This window comes from Electrona antarctica (genome assembly GCF_951216825.1).
Source record: "Electrona antarctica genome assembly, chromosome: 12".
Classification (NCBI taxonomy): domain Eukaryota; kingdom Metazoa; phylum Chordata; class Actinopteri; order Myctophiformes; family Myctophidae; genus Electrona; species Electrona antarctica.
The window spans coordinates 25348338-25368786 of NC_136793.1; the positions used below are offsets into that span (position 1 = coordinate 25348338).

General features: G+C 41.7%; 2 protein-coding genes and 1 long non-coding RNA gene across 6 annotated transcripts; 1 reads left to right on the plus strand and 2 right to left on the minus strand.

Moving 5' to 3' along the window:
• Nucleotides 1–2567: 2567 nt before the first annotated feature.
• On the minus strand, nt 2568–11939 carry znf131 (zinc finger protein 131). 2 transcript variants are annotated; one of them, XM_079516304.1, is made up of 9 exons: nt 11753–11939; nt 10281–10430; nt 9833–9934; nt 8227–8371; nt 7586–7700; nt 7110–7301; nt 4500–4887; nt 4269–4399; nt 2568–3876 (listed from the first exon to the last, which is right to left on the minus strand). In XM_079516304.1, exons 2-9 carry the CDS (start codon nt 10408–10410, stop codon nt 3367–3369), a joined length of 1713 nt encoding a protein of 570 aa, XP_079372430.1. In that variant the 5' UTR covers nt 10411–10430; nt 11753–11939; the 3' UTR covers nt 2568–3366. The 2 variants fall into 2 exon arrangements, with proteins under 2 accessions (XP_079372430.1, XP_079372429.1); XM_079516303.1 differs by having other exon boundaries at nt 7107–7301.
• A 2661-nt stretch (nt 11940–14600) lies between these two features.
• selenop (selenoprotein P) lies at nt 14601–18437 on the plus strand. Of its 3 annotated transcripts, XM_079516565.1 has the most exons (6): nt 14601–14782; nt 15595–15828; nt 16542–16754; nt 17047–17164; nt 17336–17491; nt 17552–18437. In XM_079516565.1, exons 1-6 carry the CDS (start codon nt 14616–14618, stop codon nt 17696–17698), a joined length of 1035 nt encoding a protein of 344 aa, XP_079372691.1. In that variant the 5' UTR covers nt 14601–14615; the 3' UTR covers nt 17699–18437. The 3 variants fall into 3 exon arrangements, with proteins under 3 accessions (XP_079372691.1, XP_079372689.1, XP_079372690.1); XM_079516563.1 differs by having other exon boundaries at nt 17336–18437; XM_079516564.1 differs by having other exon boundaries at nt 15598–15828; nt 17336–18437.
• On the minus strand, nt 18287–19674 carry LOC306934093. Its single transcript, XR_013791286.1, has 3 exons — nt 18690–19674; nt 18444–18644; nt 18287–18388 (listed from the first exon to the last, which is right to left on the minus strand). It is a non-coding gene; the product is annotated as an uncharacterized lncRNA (long non-coding RNA).
• Between the last annotated feature and the right edge of the window lie 775 nt (nt 19675–20449).

Here is a 20449-nt window from a genome sequence, read left to right on the forward strand (position 1 = left end):
ATCCTTCCCCACCCGTTCTTCCTCTTCGATGTCTCCCTTTTGACTGATACCTGTCCATTCAAACTCTAGACGGGCCCGCCCCAAAGTTAGTAGTAGAGATCTCAACAGGCCGAAAATTAAGGCCCGGCCCCAGGTCTGGGCCCTCATCAAACCCTGTACACTCAAGACACTGCCCCCGCTGCTCCATATGGAGCTGACCTGTTCTGACATTCCATATGTTGATCTGACCTCATCATTCAAACCCTGTACACTTAAGACACGCTCCATATATGGCCAGACCTCATCAAACCATGTACACTCAAGACACGCTCCATATATGGCAAGACCTCATCAAACCCTGTACACTCAAGACACTGCCCCCACTGCCACCCTTAGATCTCCATATATGGATCTGACCTGTTCTGACATTCCATATGTTGATCTAACCTCATCAAACCCTGTATACTCCATATATGGCCAGTACAGAATTCATTCCATATGTTGATCTGATCCCCCATCCCAAAGCACCAGGGCTCGCCCAGTAGTCTGCCGTCACCCAGGCGGATGCGTGCACGCGATCTCACCCTTTAGGGCGAGGTTGCTTCTCGCCCTCAGGGCGTCTTACTAGTGGTAATAGTTTAATATCATGCTGTACATTCAACAAAATGATTATTGTCCTTGCTCAGTACCTTAGAAAATCATCTGTTGACCATAAAAGGTGATTTTATCTTTGAACAACTATGTGGGGAGAATATAATACTGTTTTTAACCATTGACCGATCCATGAATAAACTGGCAAGGCTCTGTTCATAAAAATCTGGGTGCCTTTCCATTGTTATATAATCTTGAAAAATTATCAAAAGCTTTTGTTTCCATTGTGTATGCTGTCTGAACTAATACTATGTACTGAACTATTATAGGCCTACCATGTAAAAGTCCTAGTGATGATAACATGCCACACTATTTGGTTTCAATGTGTTCACAAAGATGTCTCTCTATAGCCTGCCACTGCTACACCATAATGACATGTTTTTTTGTAGTTTGGGATTTGCTAACCTTGCTAGAATCTACTTAATCACTTGACCCCAACAGCAACACCCACTATTCTTTGTCAAGAATACATAGATCTACATGTATAAGCTCACATCATCTGTTTATTTCAGTGGAAGGAAACAAAAGCAGTACAGTTGCAACTTGGTTCGTTCACTATGAATAGAGGGTTTATTTGAGACAGTGGTATAGCCTAATACTTTCTTAACTGCACTTTTGTCAATTACTGTATAGTGCAACTCTGATTGCCTGGAGGATAATTGTATTAATGAACAGCTTGGTTCTGATGGTGGAAGTTTGGGATGACGGCTAAATAGTCGAAAACAAGATTAATGACACAGGCCATCCCTGGACTGGACCTTGACTCAAGTGTCAACTAAAGTAGAGATTAGAGAAATGCAGGTGCCACTTAGGCTATCATTTACCATGTCCATACAAAATGTCAAAACTGAAACAAAGCTAGATTCCAATGTTTTAACAGTTCTCTACCTACATAGAAAAAGACAACCCTCAATAAAAATGACTTAGCATTGCTCATCTTTACATCCCTCCCCTGTGCCCAGACTGCCAGGGATTTGGCTTTCCAATCCAAAGTGATGCATTGCAGCCAAGTTAGTGGATCATCACCGAATCAAAATACTTTAATATGGATTGACAGAAAATAGATACTAATAGATATACACCGACTCCTAGCCGGCAAATGTTTAATCTTTAGAACTGAATTCACGGGCTATTAGATATTTGGCAGTTGGCAAGTCATGGTGGTGTTATTGGCCATAATACCAAGTCCAATTGGCCATTGCTTGTGGAAGGCAGTTTGACACACGTCGGGGACTCGGTTCCTAAACGGTAACATAGACCTTCCATTATGTAGCTTTATGTTGATGAATTAAATGAAATAATTAATTGACAGTTATCAGTTCAGATATCTCAGTAGCAGGCAATTTCTTCACTGGGCAGCGTTTATTTCTAAATTCATTTGCTAATTGCTCCCAAGAGTCCCAACTATTTCCCACTTACAACAGAACAAAGTCTATACAAATTGATTAATCTTACCTTTACTGCGTTAATCGTCGCTGCCTCACTGTTGCACGGTGACATTGAACCGTGTTGCTGCCGTGATCAAGCCTGTGAAAGGAAATCTCTTGACTAGCAGACGCAGCGACCAATAGGCATCGACCGGCGGTGTGAACCGTCTTTGATTATCCAATGAGCGGAAGGAATTAAAGATCGGAGGGTGAGGTCTAATAAGATTATTGTTTTCAGCACCACAGGAGCTATCCAAGTTGCTAGGCGGTGATCTCGCTCCCCTGGTAGCATGTCCACATTAAACATAACATAACAATGTAGGCATATGTTCAATAAACTTATGTACCAAAAAGCCCCCAAAGATATCTTAAAAGTTTTATACAAAGCTGTAAAGTAGACCTGTAATATTAATACAATCCATGTGATAGTACCAAATAACAAATCCCACATAATTGGACAGACATAACTAGCAGTTGCATACTGTATATGGAAAAGAGAATGGAGACGCTTAATGCTGTGTTAATGCACACACAATTATTATAATAGTATTTTATTCATTGTTCTGTACAAATACAAGATCAGCATCTTGAATGTTAGATAAACCTATAAAAACAAAACCGAGTCCAGTTCTTCCGAAGCCTATTTAGTGAAAACAAACATTATACATTGTAATAAATTCATTATAATAGTTAACACAGGAAGACACATTTGTTTCAGGGGGAAAGAGATGACCAAGTCATTAGAATAAACTCAACAACATCTCTTTCACAGATAGATGAAGCCAAATCTAATCTAAACTGAACCATGTAAGGAAGTAAAGCTCAAAAATGCCAGAAATAAATCTAAAAACAAACTGAGGAAACCGTGTGCAAAAAAATATAATTTAACCCAGACTCCATAGTAGGAGATGGGTTGCGCAATAAAGCCTAACTTATAACGTATGAATAACAGATATTCACACAATCTGCATTGAAAATCAATTATTTACAGGAAGTGACGTCGCATGTCAAAGCACAAATTGGGCGTACATGTAAGCCTTTCAGTGTGATGGTCACAGCAAGACATTCTGAAAGTGAAATAATGTATTCCACATGCAGTGTTCCGAGAGGAGAATAAAACATCAGCATCACCGCAAACCACTTAGGACTGAGCGTTTGGACAATTGCACAGTAGCATCTTTTTATATGCGTGTCATACTTAACATTACCCACTTGTTGAAATGCTTCACTATGTGCGAGCTGCGATCCCTGGCTGGCTGTCTCTACGACAGCACGAGTCTTTTAATTTTTTTTAAGCCAATTGGTCGTCTCATACTTCCACAGCTTCCACGGCTTGCTCCGCTTCCTCGATTCTCACCTCCTCCCCCTCGTCTATCTCCACCTCCACCTGATGGCTCTCCACGGCCTCCTCCGTGGTCACGTGCACCACCTGGATCTCCACGCCAGCCTGCTTCAGTCTCTCCATGTCCTCCTCGCACATCTCCTCGTCCACAACCACCGTCGTCGTCGTCGTCTCGCCCATCTCCATCACGTCGTCCACGGGCTCCACAGTCACGTGCTCCACCTGGATGTCGTCGTCCAGCAGCACCGTCTCCTCCTCGCCCTCCAGGGACTGCGTCGCCGCTGCGAGGTCAGCGGCCGCGTCGGCGGACAGCAGCTTGCTGTCGGTGATGCCATGGACGTCTCGGAGGTGCGCCTGCAGGTCCTTGGGGTGCGTGAACCACAGGTCGCACATGGTGCAGTGGTTGGGTTTCACCCCCGTGTGGCTCACCAGGTGGTTCTTGAACTGCTCCCAGCTGTTGAAAATGCTGCTGCATACCTGAGGGCAGTCGAGGGGGTAACATGGTGTTGCAACATCATTTTGTGCTCAGGAGGATTCAAGTGGGGTTGATGTGTTTATGAAAGATATACATCGACATGACATGTACTTGATATTAGAACTGATTGAAGATGTTCCCGGAATCATAAATGAGGTAGAACTTAACACATTTACTACAATGTTTAAATTAATGAGTGTGGGGGACGAGGGGGTTTAATAACTTCAGCATGATATTGACTCTTGATTCCCCCCCCACCCCCCACCCACGTTTGTTGCGGAAATCAAAAGACTAATTCATGAGGCATAGTACTATCAGTATTACCACATCATAGTATAATGATATCCATCCAATACATGTTGGGCCAAAAATCTGTTCTCTTGCGAAGCCTCACCTGGCATTCGTATAGTTTCTTCCGTCCTTTCTTGGCTCCGGCACCATTTTGACATGCCGCCATATGGCACTTAAGTGTGCTGTTCCGTGCAAACCGCTCACGGCAGTCTGGACATGCATAAGGCTTCTCACCTGAAAACAGAAATGAGGAATTAGAAAGATGAACCCCAATGTTGCCAGAGATTCAGGTGACCAGTTTGCTTTTTCTTCATAGTTTTAAGGGGCGGCTCACCAGTGTGCTTTCTTAAGTGCTCTTTGAAGTGGCCAAAGTGGTCAAACTGCTTGTCACAGTATTCACACACGTGTACTCTCTTCTGCTGGGGTCTCTGGTTCCGGGACAGCTCCTCTGCTTCGTAATGCAACGTGTTTATGTGTTGTTTCAGGGCCCCCTCTCGTGTGTACGCTTTACCACAGTGATTACACACATAGGGCTTTCCACCACTAAGCTGCATGCCGCTGTGGGTCTTCAAGTGCTGCTTGAGATGATAGTAAAGCTTGAAGCTGCGGTCACACTGGTTGCAGCGGAACATGTTATCTACTTGGGAGATCTGGACCTCTACAACCTCAACGTTCTCCAGGACCTTGGAGGCAGCCACCGTCTCCTCCTCGTATATAATCTCCTGGTAAGGAAAACAACAAAGACATTTAGGGATTGGGTTTTGTGCAAATAAGTGAAAAGTCATACATTTGATCTACTATATTGGACAATATGGCAAGAAGCAGTCAAATGTAATCAACCACACATAATAGATTATATAGACAAGACAGAATAGATAAAGATTATATTATTAGTAATGTATAATATGATATTATTGTAGTTATTATTTCTATTTATTACATGGCTTGGTTGAATGCTTGATTCCGATTGGTCAATCGCAGAATTCAGTGGTGTGTTATTTCTTGATAACAGACCGTTCCGCTCTATAACAGACCGATGCCTAATCAAACCCTCGGAGCATCTGCTGGGCCCGCTTGATTTACTGCCGTTTCCAGCATGACAGCTATGTAAACCCACACACAATGACATTTACAGCTAAACATTGCTCTCAAAAATGTTTTTGATAACATTTGAGCGAGAAGTAGACAAGCAGTACCCGGAAATGGATTCTATTCGATCAACTCACTTTACTTCACTTATGGAATACTTTCATTACCGCAAGCAAGGACATTTCTTGTTTTGTTGTGTTTTGGGTCAATTTATTAATTTATGTATAGTAGCCATATAATAAGCGGAATAATATCTGCCTAGGTGGTCATTGTCGGGAGATAATTCACCTTCATGGTGATTAACCACCTCCGCTTCGCGTCGGTGGTTAAACTCCCTGTCGGACACCTACGGACAGCTGAAATTCAAAACTGGCCCCCGTCAATAAAGTCTGTGTGCCCCCCTCCACCCGCCCATACTGTATATGTTTTTCCCTTTTTACTTCCTTTATACGATGATTTATTTTATAGAAGTGTATATTTGTATGTCTGCTGAATTGAAAATGGTGGACCCTGTTGTAAACAAGTGTAATGCTTTCTCATGGTGTCGTCCATAGTAACAGTTTTTGTGTTGACGTGTGCTTTCCTTTGAAATGTATCCATTCTGCATACTGTGAAATAACATTTTCAATCAATCAATCAATGTCACAAAATAATTCAGGAACAAAATGAACACCCGCCAAGCGCCAATAGGATGTAGATTTAGTCTTGGGCCTGTACATCTCATACTCAGCTACTGACATGTAATTAAATTAGGCCAACTTCCTGAATTGGCTGAAATGGCTACAGAGATACTAAGTACAGCCACTGCTATGCGTGCAATGTGTGTTTGTATCCATTTGTAACACGAGATCTGTGCGCCACTTACTTCACTGCCAAGACCAATCAGACAGGTAAATTCAAGGGATCACAACGGTATAAGGTGTCTTTAAACAAGTGTGTCCGAAGACAGTCGGCAAGTGAGCAAAATCATTGAGCCAAGTTGATCTTATAACTTTAACTTGGTCATGTCGCAGAGTGACGAAAATAAAAGTAAAAGACAGAATCTGTCTACAGTGTGACCAAGGCTTTTTTTAAAGTAATTACAAATAACTTTACGCATAAAGCATGGCTGGTGTTGTGAAGTACTGAAAACAAGAGAATCCGCAAACCGCCTTCAAAGCTCCCTAAATAGGTTTATTAGGCAGAGTACAACCTTTTGACCTGTTCAAGGTCTTTGGCAAATAGAAATGGCTATGTTCAGTATATTTGTCATGGTTATCCAGCACCAGCCAAAACACGTACACCCTCCTGGACTGCACTTGTGTTGTGATGTAACGATAGTGGGGAGTAATCAGTAAATAAAACCAAAAGTTGTGAATACTGTATTGTCAAAACAAAATGTATGAATTTTCCAATTGTTCGTCGTTGCATGTTGCAACATTGCAAGAAAGAGTGAGAAGAGCATGTAAGGACTCTCACACTAAAAACACTGTTTACTCTCTCTCTCAAAAAGGAGCAGGTATCCTGGAGCCTGGTTAGTGACAATCTTGTGGACAATAGAGGGTATGCGCGTGACATCATTATCAAACACGGAAGTTATGCGGGGACGCCTACTGAGTGGCAAAAACGACTTTCTGGCCTTGACAGCCCATACATCCAAACAGAAAAGTCCTATCCGATTGCATTAAACAACATTAAACAATTATAATCTCGATTTTCCATTCACTTTATGCATGCGCATACCCTCTATACTTAATTGGAGTTGAATAGCTCAAGCCTTGACAGGCATGACACAAATTCAAACAACCAAATTATTACATGATAGCATGTTTGTTGTGCATAAATAAAGCAATGGATTGATCAATGGCACAACTACCTCCGCGATTCCTTCTCTCTTGATCACATGTAGAGTCTGTGCCCCCTGCTGGTATTTGCTGGTAATGTCAGCAAGCAGAGCCAGCGCAGAATCATCTGAGGAAGCCTGGGCATTCCTTGCCGCATCCACCACCTCCTCGAGTCCCGACTCCTCCACCTCGATAGACCCATCCCCTACAACTTCAATCTCCACCTGGAGGAACAAACAAATCATTATTTTTGGACCAACAATAAAAATAAGAAATGCAAAATACAAAAGTTGTCCCCTTATCCTAAAATTTCAGAGAAATTATATTTTCCATTGCTATGGGGAATATAATTTCTCTGAAATTTTAGGATAAGGGGACAACATTTGTATTTGAGATTGAAAATACAAAAGTTGTCCCCTTATCCTACAATTTCAGAGAAATTATATTCCCCATAGCAATGGAAAATATAACACCAAGCTTCATTCATATCAGTGGGAGTAGGCAATACCTGTTCCCCTTCTACTGTAGGCAAAGACTCTGTGATCACATTGGATGTCTCTGCGATCTTCCTCTTTTTGGTGTTCTTATTGCCTGCCCGAGAATGCAAGGGACTCTCACTCATCCTGCAGATGTAAAGGACATAGAATACGCTGATCTAAATATAGGTCAACACATAAACGTTTCATATTCCGTGATGGATTTGAACTCCATTACAAACAGCTCTTGGTTATCCCATTTAGACCATTATTTTTAACTTTAGCTGTTGAAGAATAGCTGAGCTTGTAGATCTGCTATTTATGAAAACTCATGAAAATGTATGCAAATCTTTGAATATATACTTTCACAGCAAACGTTTTTAACTAAAATCTTTGTTTCTGGGGGGGTCCCTGGAAAAACATATTTTCAGATGGGGGGGTCGGCAGCCAAATACAGATCATTCTGTGGGTCCTTGACATGAAAAGGTCTGAGCACCAGTGCACCACGGATACGATTTTCAGAAAACTGTCACGATTTGGAAGACATTTTGTAGAATCTGGTCTCAGGTTTAAAATGGGTTAACTCCATTACAAACAGCTCTTGGTTAGACCAGTGGATATATAGTTAATATGTGAAAATAACGGAAGATTCAGAATAAGTGAGCCTTCTCACTTGTTTCTGAGGGCCTTGATGGCCTCCTGCATCTGAAGGTACTCTGCTGCCTTCAACACATCGTTGGCCTCCTCTTCCTCACTGACAGCCAGGGTGGCTGTGTATGTGAACTCCACCAAATGGCTGAAGGCTGTGTTACTTACACCTGGCAGACAGAAAGAACCAGCAGGTATTGGTAACCAGTAGTAAGCTCGATTCATACTTCATTGCACAATTATGGCACACCGAAAATATCACTCACAACAAGTGAGAAATAGCATAAATTGTGTGACAGAGCATAAATTAGGCTTAAGAGGGAATACCACAAGGATACCAGCTTGTGAGTATGCTGGACAATGTTGATATAAAAGGGTAATAAAGCATTTGTCCAACAACAGTAGATTGAGAAAATGATGAAATGATGAAGTGTGTACAGTTACAGTATATGATTGAGATCTACGTTGTAGTCACAAAATGACATGCAGACTAATGGTTTGTATTGTAATACATTGAATCGTTTACAAATGTTAGATTGCTATTAACTATGAATTCACTAAAGAACAGCTTTTGCAAATGCTTTCGCATTTTGTGTATTACATGACACAATATTACTTTATGGTTAGGATCATGCGTTCATAAAGTCTTGTAGTACTTGCGAGGATCTACTTCAAGGTACTGTGGATTAGGGCATTAAGCAACTAGTCGACTAGTATCCACTAGTCGACCTTGTTGGTACTAGTTGACTAGTTGATAAGAAAAAAACTTTTTTTCCCCCGCGATTTTGTAGGCCTCAAGATCAGGTAGATTATAGTTATAGTCACCAATGTACACAGTTTTTAAATCTACAAATATTTATTTCCAAAAACATATGTTTTACATAATAGGTAGTTAAACAACTAGTCGACTAGTAAACTAGGCAACTAGTCAACTAGTAAAAATGACTAGAAGTGAATGCCCTACTGTGGATATGTAACAAAAGGGTTTGAAATTAACACTTTTAACTGCCCAAGACGGAGACCAAGGCGAAGGCTCTAGAAGCTAGCCTAGGAAAAGAGAAGGGAACCCGCACACTGATATGCTCCAAAAGGTATATTGACGATGTTTCGAGCCAAGGCTCTTCATCTGGTCAAAACTGGAACTAGAAGCTAGCCGCAATTTGCAACTCTAGATTTTTTTTATAATGGGATGAATCTTGAGTTGCAATACCCTCCATTGACTCCCTACTCATCCAAATTGCGTTTGCGATATGCTTGTATTAAACAACGTTAAACTCACCAACATTGCAGCTCTAGGCCAAGCTTGAATTATCCTTTCAATCTGACCGAGCTTTTGCTTCATAAAAATGGATTTTTATGAAACAAAAGCTCGGCAGATTGAAAGAGGATAATTCAAGCTTGACCTAGAGCTGCAATGTTGGTGAGTTTAACGTTGTTTAATACAAGCAGATCGCAAACGCAATTTGGATGAGTAGGGAGTCAATGGAGGGTATTGCAACTCTAGATTCATCCCATTATAAAAAAAATCTACAGTTGCAAATTGTGGCTATCTAGAAGCATGCAATGTGCACCACCGGGACTCAGCCCTGATTTACAGAACGTTCTTTCACTAGGGAGTCAGTGAAACATACCCTCTATCTCCACCAATGGCTCCTGGGTGAAGTTTTGGAAGAACTTGTGGAAGAACTGACTGCAAGCTGCCAGCACTGCTTTGTGAGCCCTGAACTGGTGCCCTGCACAGTAAGAAAGAAGAGATGATTTGTGGAGTTGTATTGAGAGAACATTCAAACGGGAAGCACGCACATCTCAAAAAATGTTGACGGGTGCAGGACAAAAATATACATACAGAAAGAAGGTAGGAAGTCCGCACACCGTTCTTAAGCTCCCAGTAGTTTGTTAGGAATCAGGAATTCCTGATGAAGACCCGGAGGGGTCGAAACGTTGATTCCTGACCATTTCCTAATAAACTACTGGGAGCTTAAGAACGGTGTGCGGACTTCCTACCTTCTTTCTGGAGTTGTATTGAGATCATAATATGTCATAAAAAAGACCCAAATACAAATAATTTAGTTTCCGTACCATCCACAATCAGGGTGATATCGGTGAACTGGCCCAGTTGTCGCTGTTCATTTAGCTTGTCCAGCATTACTTTATAGTGGGCTGGAAACTCACTGCCATAGTCCATCTCTACCTCCATCTCAGCCGCCATGATTTACCCCTTCCTGCTCCCTACAGTACATAGAAGAATGATAAGCAACCAAAGGTTAGTTTGGCACAGGTCAAATAGTATCTCCACAAATTTGAATCAATTTAAATTGTTTTTCAAGTCTCTCACACACACACACACACACACACACACACACACACACACACACACACACACACACACACACACACACACACACACACACACACACACACACACACACACACACACACACACACACACTGCTGCTATCTTGTTCTTATTTTATTTCATAGTACTGTACCACTCTTTAGTATTATCTATAATTATTGAGAAAACATGCAAACATGAGAAAACAAAATATGAATATGATTTAAAATTATCATGTGCGGTATACAAAATTGTAGACCATGTTACACCAACATTTCACTGCTTGTACCTGTATGATTGATTGACAAATAAACCACTCGATTCTCTGAGTTCTACTTTATTTGAAGTGCTAGTGTTCTCTTTATTTGACCATTTTTCTGTCGTTTATTGACTAGGGTTCATGTTGACTCTTTACAATTTAGGCATTTTAATAGCAGATATGCTCTTAGCATAGTAGCCTATGCTCTTAGAGCAATTGCTAAATACCTAAATTGTATTTTGTTAATACATACAATTTAAAGTAAAATGTAAAAGAAAGAGATACATTCTACTCCTGTTCTACTGCTGTTGAATGGACTTGGAAGGTCTGGTAGTGAGGTGGTCCAAGTTTCAATGAGCAAATGCAAATCATCAATCCTATCTTTAGCAACCTATCTATCAGTTAGCAAGGACAGTTAGCCACACTTCTTGGCTAGGCTTGGGTCAGCTGAGCCAGCCATGGCATGCATAAGACATGAGCGTACCCCTCTTTAAAGTAGGGCTAGGTTTAAAGAGTGATTTTTCAGATTTATATATACCGTACATGGTTGCGCGGTGTCGCGCACCAAAAATAACCGATCTACAAGCGTGTGAGCTTGTAAGCTCATGTCAAGCCTAAGAAGAAGCTTTAGCTGACTTACCCCAGAAAACATTACCACTAAATAAGTAACTCATTGTAAAATAAGTGATTCCACCAAATTAAACCTAGATTTAGAAATATTACAACTTACCAGTTTGAAACGAGCGCACGCAATCGCACGGAAAGTAAACATGTTATGAACATAATAACATATAAAGCCACTGCAGCTAACGGGCCTCTTAGCAGGTTCGCCATTTCGAGTTTGAAACAACACTACGTCATCAAATCGCGCATTAAAATACACCTTTTCCCACACAGATTTCTCCACCACATTCTCCGAGGGTCAAACTATGACACATAAACAGCCAATAAACGTACCTCAAATCCGGCTACGCTGCTTTTGAAAGTTATTTAGTGATAAAATGTCTCTCGACGCATGTAGCGTTGCTCTTCTCTGGTTGCTCCAAAAAGGGCGGTCGTTCAATAGTCGGGACTCAGAATCCCAGAAGCCCTTGCAAATTCTAGGGACGCTTTAGCGTTGCTTAGAGACAGACATTAGGTGCTGCTCCTCTATGGACTGAACAACACACTGTCTGACTCTGAAGTTATGATGTTTATATTTAACAAATAACCATAAATATCCCTAACCTCTGAAAAGATTTCTAAATCAAGTCAACGAGCAAGATGCACACATGATGTTTTTAGTAGCAGGTAGGGCAGGCTACATCATCTTGACAAGTTGACATAAGGTCAAGGTGCAGCCAGGAGGTTAAACAACATGCAGCAGGGCCAGTACATGAGATCACAACACCAGTAGTATAGACATATAGGCCTAGTACTGTATGTGCCACTGGCAGTGACATACAGCAGTCCATGAGCAATAAAGTGAAATCCACAGGGTCATTTAATTTTTTTATTGTTTTTAACCATTATTTAACCAGTAAAAAACATAATCAAACATAAGGAAATCAGTCAATTGTTCCAGTGTTGCAGGCGACAGGCAGTCTTTTAATAACAAAGAGAACATGGGCGCTTGCAGGAAAGGGCAGGGATTTCCATAATAATAACAACATAATAAAATAATAACAGCAAAAACAAAAAAGAGAGATGGGAGTGCACAAGTGATGCAGTGTGGGCTGGCTCCACCGAAATGGAAATGCTGCTGTCACAGGCCAACACAGACATGCCTCAACATGTTATGTACATTCGTTGCAGTTAATTGCCCCTTTGGCCTAATCGCCAACTGCAAAGAAAATCAACAAAAGTCAAGTCAGTCAGAGAACATGTTCTTTTAATGATTAAGGTGTGTGAATGACATATTCTTGAAGTATCATGTTGCGGGAGCCTATACTCTTTATCAGAAATTGAAGGTCTGGCTGCGGATAAAGGGATGGCTGTGGACTGTTGTTATAGTTGTTATTAATATTATATTGTTGCTATGCACTGCTTTCAAGAGTATTTCTCTGTTTAGTATTTCTATGCACTGAGATTACTCGGTGCAGACAGTGCAGATATACACACAATGATATCTCTCTCTCTCTCTCCCTGTTGCGCCTCCCTGTCTCTACCACCTCTGTCTCTGCCTATTATGTTTATGAGGACAGTAAAAACATAGTTTCCGTGTAAGTCACACTCGGATGGAGTTGATTTAAGTCTAAAGGTAATTTCATAGGTGTAAAACAGTGGGTGGAAAAAGTGAAAGCTTCATCGTTTTGATTGTTTCCAGAAAGAGAAAGAAAAGGCCTGAAAAGATTGACCACTGTCCTATACACCACAGATTACCAATGTTTCTCTTGTGATATGCAATAGTTGAGTCACACAGAGAATAACTCATTATTAATACAGTATGGCAGGCACAGAACCTTCATTCACAACCTGAAGAAGGCGCAAGCCGAAGTTCATTAGGTCACTGTTCTGAGTTGACCAACCATGTGGTCTTCGATACCGAGTGATAGTTCAGTTGCGTGACGAGCTCGAATAACAATGACACGGTTGACACCTAGATATGAGACAAGGGAAATAACTGAGTAGCAATATAACATGTATCTCATATCATTGTGCACAGACATGTATATCTGATAAAGTAGTTGATTGTCATGGCATTAAGTGTATCAGTACTATAGGCTATGTGCTTTCGCAGATGAGTGATTCAACACATGCACATGCATTCATTGAATACTTTATTAACAGTTTGCAAAAAAAGGTACAGTGGTACTGTTACATAGCCTTTGGACATTCCCTTCATAGGAAAATATGGATGATGAATGAAACAATCATGCTCTAGGTAATTTCTGGACTTTTTACAGAGACCCGTTACAAATTGCAGATACCTGTTAGGTAGTTTTGAAGAATGGTAAGGAGTCACACTTTTTAATGACTGTTAACTCAAGCAGATAAAGGTCAGTTCCATAGATAAAGGTCAGTCTAACCGCAATAAATGTCAAAATGCTGTGATAAAAACTGAACTGAATTGTTTTCAGCTTCAAGCTTTTTTTCTGACATTTGAGGCAAGTGCCACTGAGCCCAGGTGTGGAGGTTCAAGCAGAAGAGCTGGGCTCAGTGTCAAATGGGCATCAGGAAGACTGGACTGAACAGCAAATGTGGCATTGTCTAAGTTATCATGAGTATTTCTTAATAATATATTAAGTGTAATTATTTGATACTAGGCACACATGAGGTGGTACACTGCCTCTGTTTTACATGTTATTAAAAAGTAAAACATACACTACCATAAAACTACTAAAACTACTATAAAATGACTGTGTTGTAGAGTTGAATTACTTTTCTGTTTTTATATTGGCTTTGCTGTAGGGAGTTGGACAATGCAAGTCCCTCCTTCAGTACTTTTTTTTTCCACTTCTCCCTGTCCCCTAGACTAGAGAAAGGGTATGTCGGTGGGGTGGTCAGAATGTTCTGTTCTTGAAAAATGACTATGTCAGCCAGCCTACAACACTACTAGCATAGAACTTGTGGACATGGTTGGCTTGTTTAAACTGATAAAAGAGTTCACTTCAATTTGCGTAGTCTTCAGTACTGACACAGTAAATCCACCGCATAGAACAAAGGATATTCTCTCTCGTATCACTGTCTTTAAGAGTTTTTATAGTTTTATAGTTTATAGTTAAGTTCTTCAACACCCCCCAGGCCCCCACCAACATTTTCCATTTAATTGAAAGACTTTATAACTCATCCACCGATAAAAGGATTGTGCACAGTGACTTATTTAACTTGATGAAAGTACATGGATCAGCAAACAGCCCTTACTGAACTTTGTCCCCCTTTCAGACAGGAAAACAACAGACAGAGTATAAAAGGGGGGTGCAGCAGAGGGAGAGACTTGTTTTTGTTCAACACACGAGAGCTGCAGCAACAGAGAGCTGAGCTGAAGGGAGACATTTTAACCAGAGGGTAAGAAAAATGCATTCTCTATGGCAATTAAGTTCAGTTCTATAGCCTTATTCAAGTTAGGGTGCAGAAAATAATGTAATCATTACATGCCCTTCTGCAGTTGTGTATAATCTCTGTGTCCAATGTCCATTAATTTATAAAACGGTTTTCATATGCATATCCTTCACAAACTCTGTTCAAAAATCCATGTTTGTTAGACCATTTAATAATAAACTTTATTCTTTGAAGGTAGTTTACCACTTTACCATATAGGTAAACGCATGTATGTATTTATTTATGCATGCATACAGTATATTTCTGATTGCATGCTTTTAAAATTTGTAAAGCGAGAATGTGGTGTGAAAATGCCTTTTGTTTTTTCAGAATAGTAAAAGGAGCATTAGTGCTTAGTTGTAAAGTGTGAAGTAGAACAAACTAACATAAAAACCCCAGTCTGTACAGAGTAATTCATCTATTGCTTTGTTAGCTAAGCCCATTCTGAATACCAGTGTCATTGTTTATTTTAATGTTTAGATCTTTCCATCATCCAGTAGCTTGTTCACATGTTATTTTCAAGATCGATACGTGAAATGAGCTAACAGCTTGAAAGATCTGACTGGGACTGTTTGGAATGGATGATCAGAAAAGTGGAGACACTGCTTCTGACCTTTTGTACAATGTTCTTGTTCTTGTCTGCTGAGCTCAGCTCATCAGAACTCGCACAATGTCCCACCTCCTCATCAAAGCTCCCCCCTCCTCAATTCCACCCTCTTGTCTGCCCACCAACCCCCCCCCCCCCCCCCCCCCCCCTTCATTTCCCAATCTCTCATCAGCAGGATCAGGGGGGTTAGAGGAGGCACAGCAGACATGTGGGCGTGCCTCAGCCTCCTGACACTCTGCCTGCTCCATGGGGGTGGGGCTGAGAGTGTGGGGGGTGGTCCCCGCTGCCAGCCACCGCCACAGTGGAAGATAGGGGAGGTGGAGCCTATGAAGGAGCGGATGGGACGGGTGACCGTCGTGGCTCTGCTACAGGCCAGCTGATTGTTCTGCTTGGTGCAGGCAGCCAGGTACACATGAGCAACAGGGTTTTGGCCTGCATGGGTCCAATCTCCACACCTCAAATCCATCTTTTTATTTTATTTTTTATGCCACTTTGTGTGTTCATGTGTACGCCATAGCGATGATTTGATTGGCTGAGCACCGCTTAGCGATGATTTGATTGGCTGAGCAATATACTAATTGAAGATAAAAAGTGAGGACAGAACATTGAGGACGCCACAAGTGATTAGCCGGATTGTGGTTATGTATGATGATGTATGATGTTAAGCGCCCCTCACTTCACACAGGTGTGAAGTTTTCTTCTTCATGTGTTTTAATGCAAGACTCAAATGTACATGATATGATAAAATTACCGTTATATTCACATTTAGGTAGTGAAAATGTAGTTATTCATAGCATTTTATCTATCTATCCATAATTGAATCCACCCATCATAGGTTTCCACAGAATGTTCATCAGAGTAAAAAATGTATATATAAAATATAACTTAACTTTATATGATTTAAAAAATATATAAACTCAATATAAACTCACATGGTGTGTGTGTGTGTGTGTGTGTGTGTGTGTGTGTGTGTGTGTGTGTGTGTGTGTGTGTGTGTGTGCGTGCGTGCGTGCGTGTGTGTGTGTGTGTGTGTGTGTGTGTGTGTGTGTGTGTGTGTGTGTGTGTGTGTGTGTGTGTGTGTGTGTGTGTGTGTGTGTGTGTGTGTTCTATCATGAGCAGAATGGATAGCCTGCACCAGAAGCTGGAGAGTCGGGGTCTACAGAATATTACCTACATGGTAGTTAACCACCAGGGGGAGCAATCACAGCGTCTCCACCCACTGCTGACCCAGAGACTGTCAGCCAACATCACGCTGTACAAGCAGGACGCCCAACAGGCCGATGTTTGGCAGGCACTGAATGGAGAAAAGGATGACTTCCTTATTTACGACAGGTCAGCTATTCGCACTGACACAGTGTGTAAACTGTGCATTCCTTTCCATTGTTCCCCAACAAGTCTACAACAGAAGTTGTGAATTGGTCCATTTGGACCCTGAGGGTCCCTGGACACCACACAGGCCTTCGATATTGTCAGTTAATCAACACAGGATGCCATTAGTAATTTGGTGTAATACATTCAAACCCTCTCAAATGTCAAATCTTTTGGTTGTTCCGTAAAGCTTCCGAAGGCCAACAAGAATAAAGTCACAGCAGTTCATGATGTTTTTGTTCCTCTTTACCATCAGATGTGGTCGTCTCACAAACCACATCTCACTCCCGTACACCATCATCGGACAAGGTCACATAGAGAAAGCCATCAGAGAGGCCTACTGCAACAGAACATGCGGGGACTGCGTTCATGAGGTAAGCCACAAGCATATACTACTAGACTAGAGTGACATTGTTTTACGAGGAAGTATTGGTAATGGGTTTGTCCGTCAAAGACAAACACTCTGATGTCCCATCTACTTTTTATCTTTGGTCCCTCACTCCTTGCACTGCTCTCTCCTGCTTTCTTTCATCTTGCCCTCGCAGACTGCTGACATCCCAGAAGAGTGCACCAAAGCAGCTGAACCCAAGCCTGAGGGAGAGGGAGAAGAGGAGGCTGGCCACGGTCATGGTCACCACGGCCAAGGACACGGTCATCACCATGGAGACCATGGACATAGTCATCACCATGGCGTTGGCCGTGGTCACCATGGCGATAGAGAGCAGGGGCGTGAAGCATCTCGCGGGCACATGGGGCAACAGGGTCACCATGGCGATAGAGAGCAGGGGCGTGAAGCATCTCGCGGGCACATGGGGCAACAGGGGCACCAGCACGGTGTTGAGCAGATGGATCTGGTTCACGGCCAACAGCAGGCAGGCCAGCAGGCCATGCACATGGGTCACCAGTGATGACCCACTGAAGCACAGGGGGCTCCTTTGATGGAGAGAAAGGCTCCGTGAAAGTCAAAGTTCAGCTGACAGGGGAGAGCGCGCTCTGAGAACGATGCCGCCGCCCGGTCCAGCTGATACTGACACTGACGGAGGCTGTTTGCAGACGCAGGGAGTGACCAGTCCGTCGGTCTCTGACACTGTGACGAGGCACTGCCTGCCTCCTGACAGTGACACGGGCTGACGGGCGGTGGAACCGATCATGTCAGAGAAACCTGACAGTGACGTCCGCTCCCTGCTGACTGACAGCAGCCTAAGCCAACACCATGAGTCTGACCCCCAGGTGTGGAGGGCTGAGGTTTCTGACATGGTGTTTAAATACACCGTACCTCATAGCTACCAACACTTGGGCTAAGTGCTCTGTATACCAACAAGTATTACCCTGGGAAAGGAGGGGGAGAATCCCAATGTGAGGATGGAGCAGGATAGAATAACATGGGTTACATTCATGTAATTTGAAATATTTGAACCTAAGTTCAAACAAGTTCAACCACAGAGAAAATGTCCTTATTCTTGTTTTGTTACAGACGACTGCTGTTATCGATCCAAGTGGTTTTGTCAACATCAAAGAATAACCCACTGAGCATTTTTGTAGTCTAATAGACGTCTAAATGGCTAAAAAAATGGTCCTAAAACTGGGGTAAAAATAATCTAAAAATGAATTTTCTTTAGCAGTCTAGGCTTAGATTATATATAGACGGTCTACATTTAGACCTACATTTAGACCTTGATTAGCCAGGCTAATCAAGGTCTAAATGTAGACCGTCTATATAGACGTTGAAACGTCTAATCTAAGCCTAGACTGCTAAAAAACTTTCATTTTTAGACTATTTTTACCCCATTTTTTAGACGGTCATTTAGATGTCTAAAAGCCGACAATTGCTCAGTGATGTCCATTTTGACCCACCTCACCATTCCTCTGTCAGGGGGTTGTTCTGATCCTTTGACCCACCACACCATTCCTCTGTCAGGGGGTTGTTCTGATCCTTTCTCAGGAGTGTATGGGGCGGATTGTGTTTATTTATTTCCTCCTCTGTTTAGCTTTCTCCATCCTTTATGATGCCAGCCACATAAACTATGACCTAGTGGTGTCTGTTTGAAGTCAGGAAAGGGAAAGCGGAGTGGGAAGTTCACAAACACGGTAAACCCCCAAAAGTTAATTAATGAAATATTTCATGTAAATTAAATCTGCAAAAACCAAATGAAAGAGTTAAGGAGAATAAGAAAACCCCTTTATTATAGGACAGATACAGACTGTACAGATAAATAATGATACAGTTAATATCAGCGTAGTCAAAACCAAGAAAAAAAGTGAAGGCATTGGATAATAGGTTATTCGGTTAAAATCATAGAAGCATTTAAAAGTGTACTACAAATGTAAATCATAAAAAAAAAGATTGTATAGTACTGAACAGTAATCTTTCTATATGCCCATTACTGTTCATTATTCCTGTGCACCAGTACTCCACCTAGTTGTATTACTTAATACAATCACAGCTGTTTTCTTTGAGTTACTGCATGACGATAAAGTCACCACTTTCAAGATATCTCGTTCTCCATATCTTTCACAATTTTCATCTTGCACATTTTATAATGTTTGGTCTTCTAGTGAAGTTCTAGCTTTAGCTGTGTGGGTTACATATCACCCAGATTTGTGCTAGGATTGTTATTTGGAATAAATAAAATAAATAAAAATAAAACCAGTAGAGAAAAAAGAAAAGAAAGAGAAAAGTAATGAATGTAAGAGAGAGGAATTCAATGATTGTTTGAATACGTGCTGCAGCTAATGAAGGTTCCCAGGGGAAGACAAATGTCACCTAGAAAACCTGATGTTCTGCCAAATGGTATTTGCTCATTGAATTGTGGATTGTAAAAGTGGAATGTAAAGGTAGGGTTGAATAAACATGACTGGGCTGACTTTTCTGTGTTATTATTGTCTATATCTGTTATCACTGACTTTAGTAAAGTCTTTACCTACTTATAAACCCTATATGCCTACTTTAGTTGGACAGGGTCCATCAGGGGTATTGGTCCCCTCCTATTTCCACCTCTACACAAAATCTCATGACTCATTGCAAAGCTTGTAGATCTGCTAGTTTTGACTCATGAAATGAAATGAAATTACATGATTACTATATTTACCCAGGGTATCTGGGCTAAGCTCAAGAACTTGTTTCCAGCCAGGCCCTGCTCATAGAACATTTCATCGTAGTGGTTCAATGCCTTGTTCAAGGGCACTTCAGCGGTGGTAATTTTAACGTGTCGGACCGCTGATTCGAACGGGCGACCTTCCGGTATCAAGACCGCTCCGCAATCCGTTCGGCCACCGCTGCCACTCATGTTGCCGAATGTTTGCCTATTATTATATGCCCAGAAATTAGGGATGCTATAGTATGCTATATTAGAGTTACATGTAAAGTGGTCAAATTGACCATGCCTACACATTAGCTACAACAGTCCTGAGGTATTCCAAATTTGCTGTGAGTGAAATGGCAAGTGGGTGTGGGTTTGACGTGTGTGTGCGTGCGTGCGTGTGTGTGACGGCCAAGCTACACCAGGCTTTTTAAAATAGGACTTTTTTAGTAATTAAACGCACGCGCGGGGGTAAACGCGCGCGTTTTGTGCGCGAAAAGCCTGGTGTAGCTTGTCCGTAAGTGAGTGAGAGAGAGAGAGAGAGAAAGAGAGAGTGAGAGAGACAGAGAGAGAGAGAGG

Bases quoted from the DNA above. Each gene is read 5' to 3' on its own strand.
- znf131 (XM_079516303.1), bottom strand. From the start codon at position 10,410: ATGGCGGCTGAGATGGAGGTAGAGATGGACTATGGCAGTGAGTTTCCA. The intron at 4,400-4,499 runs GTGAGCCGCCCC...TTCTGTTTTCAG, and splicing joins GCACTTAAGAAAGCACACTG to GTGAGAAGCCTTATGCATGT. The intron at 3,877-4,268 runs GTGAGGCTTCGC...GACTGCCCTCAG, and splicing joins AGAAACTATACGAATGCCAG to GTATGCAGCAGCATTTTCAA.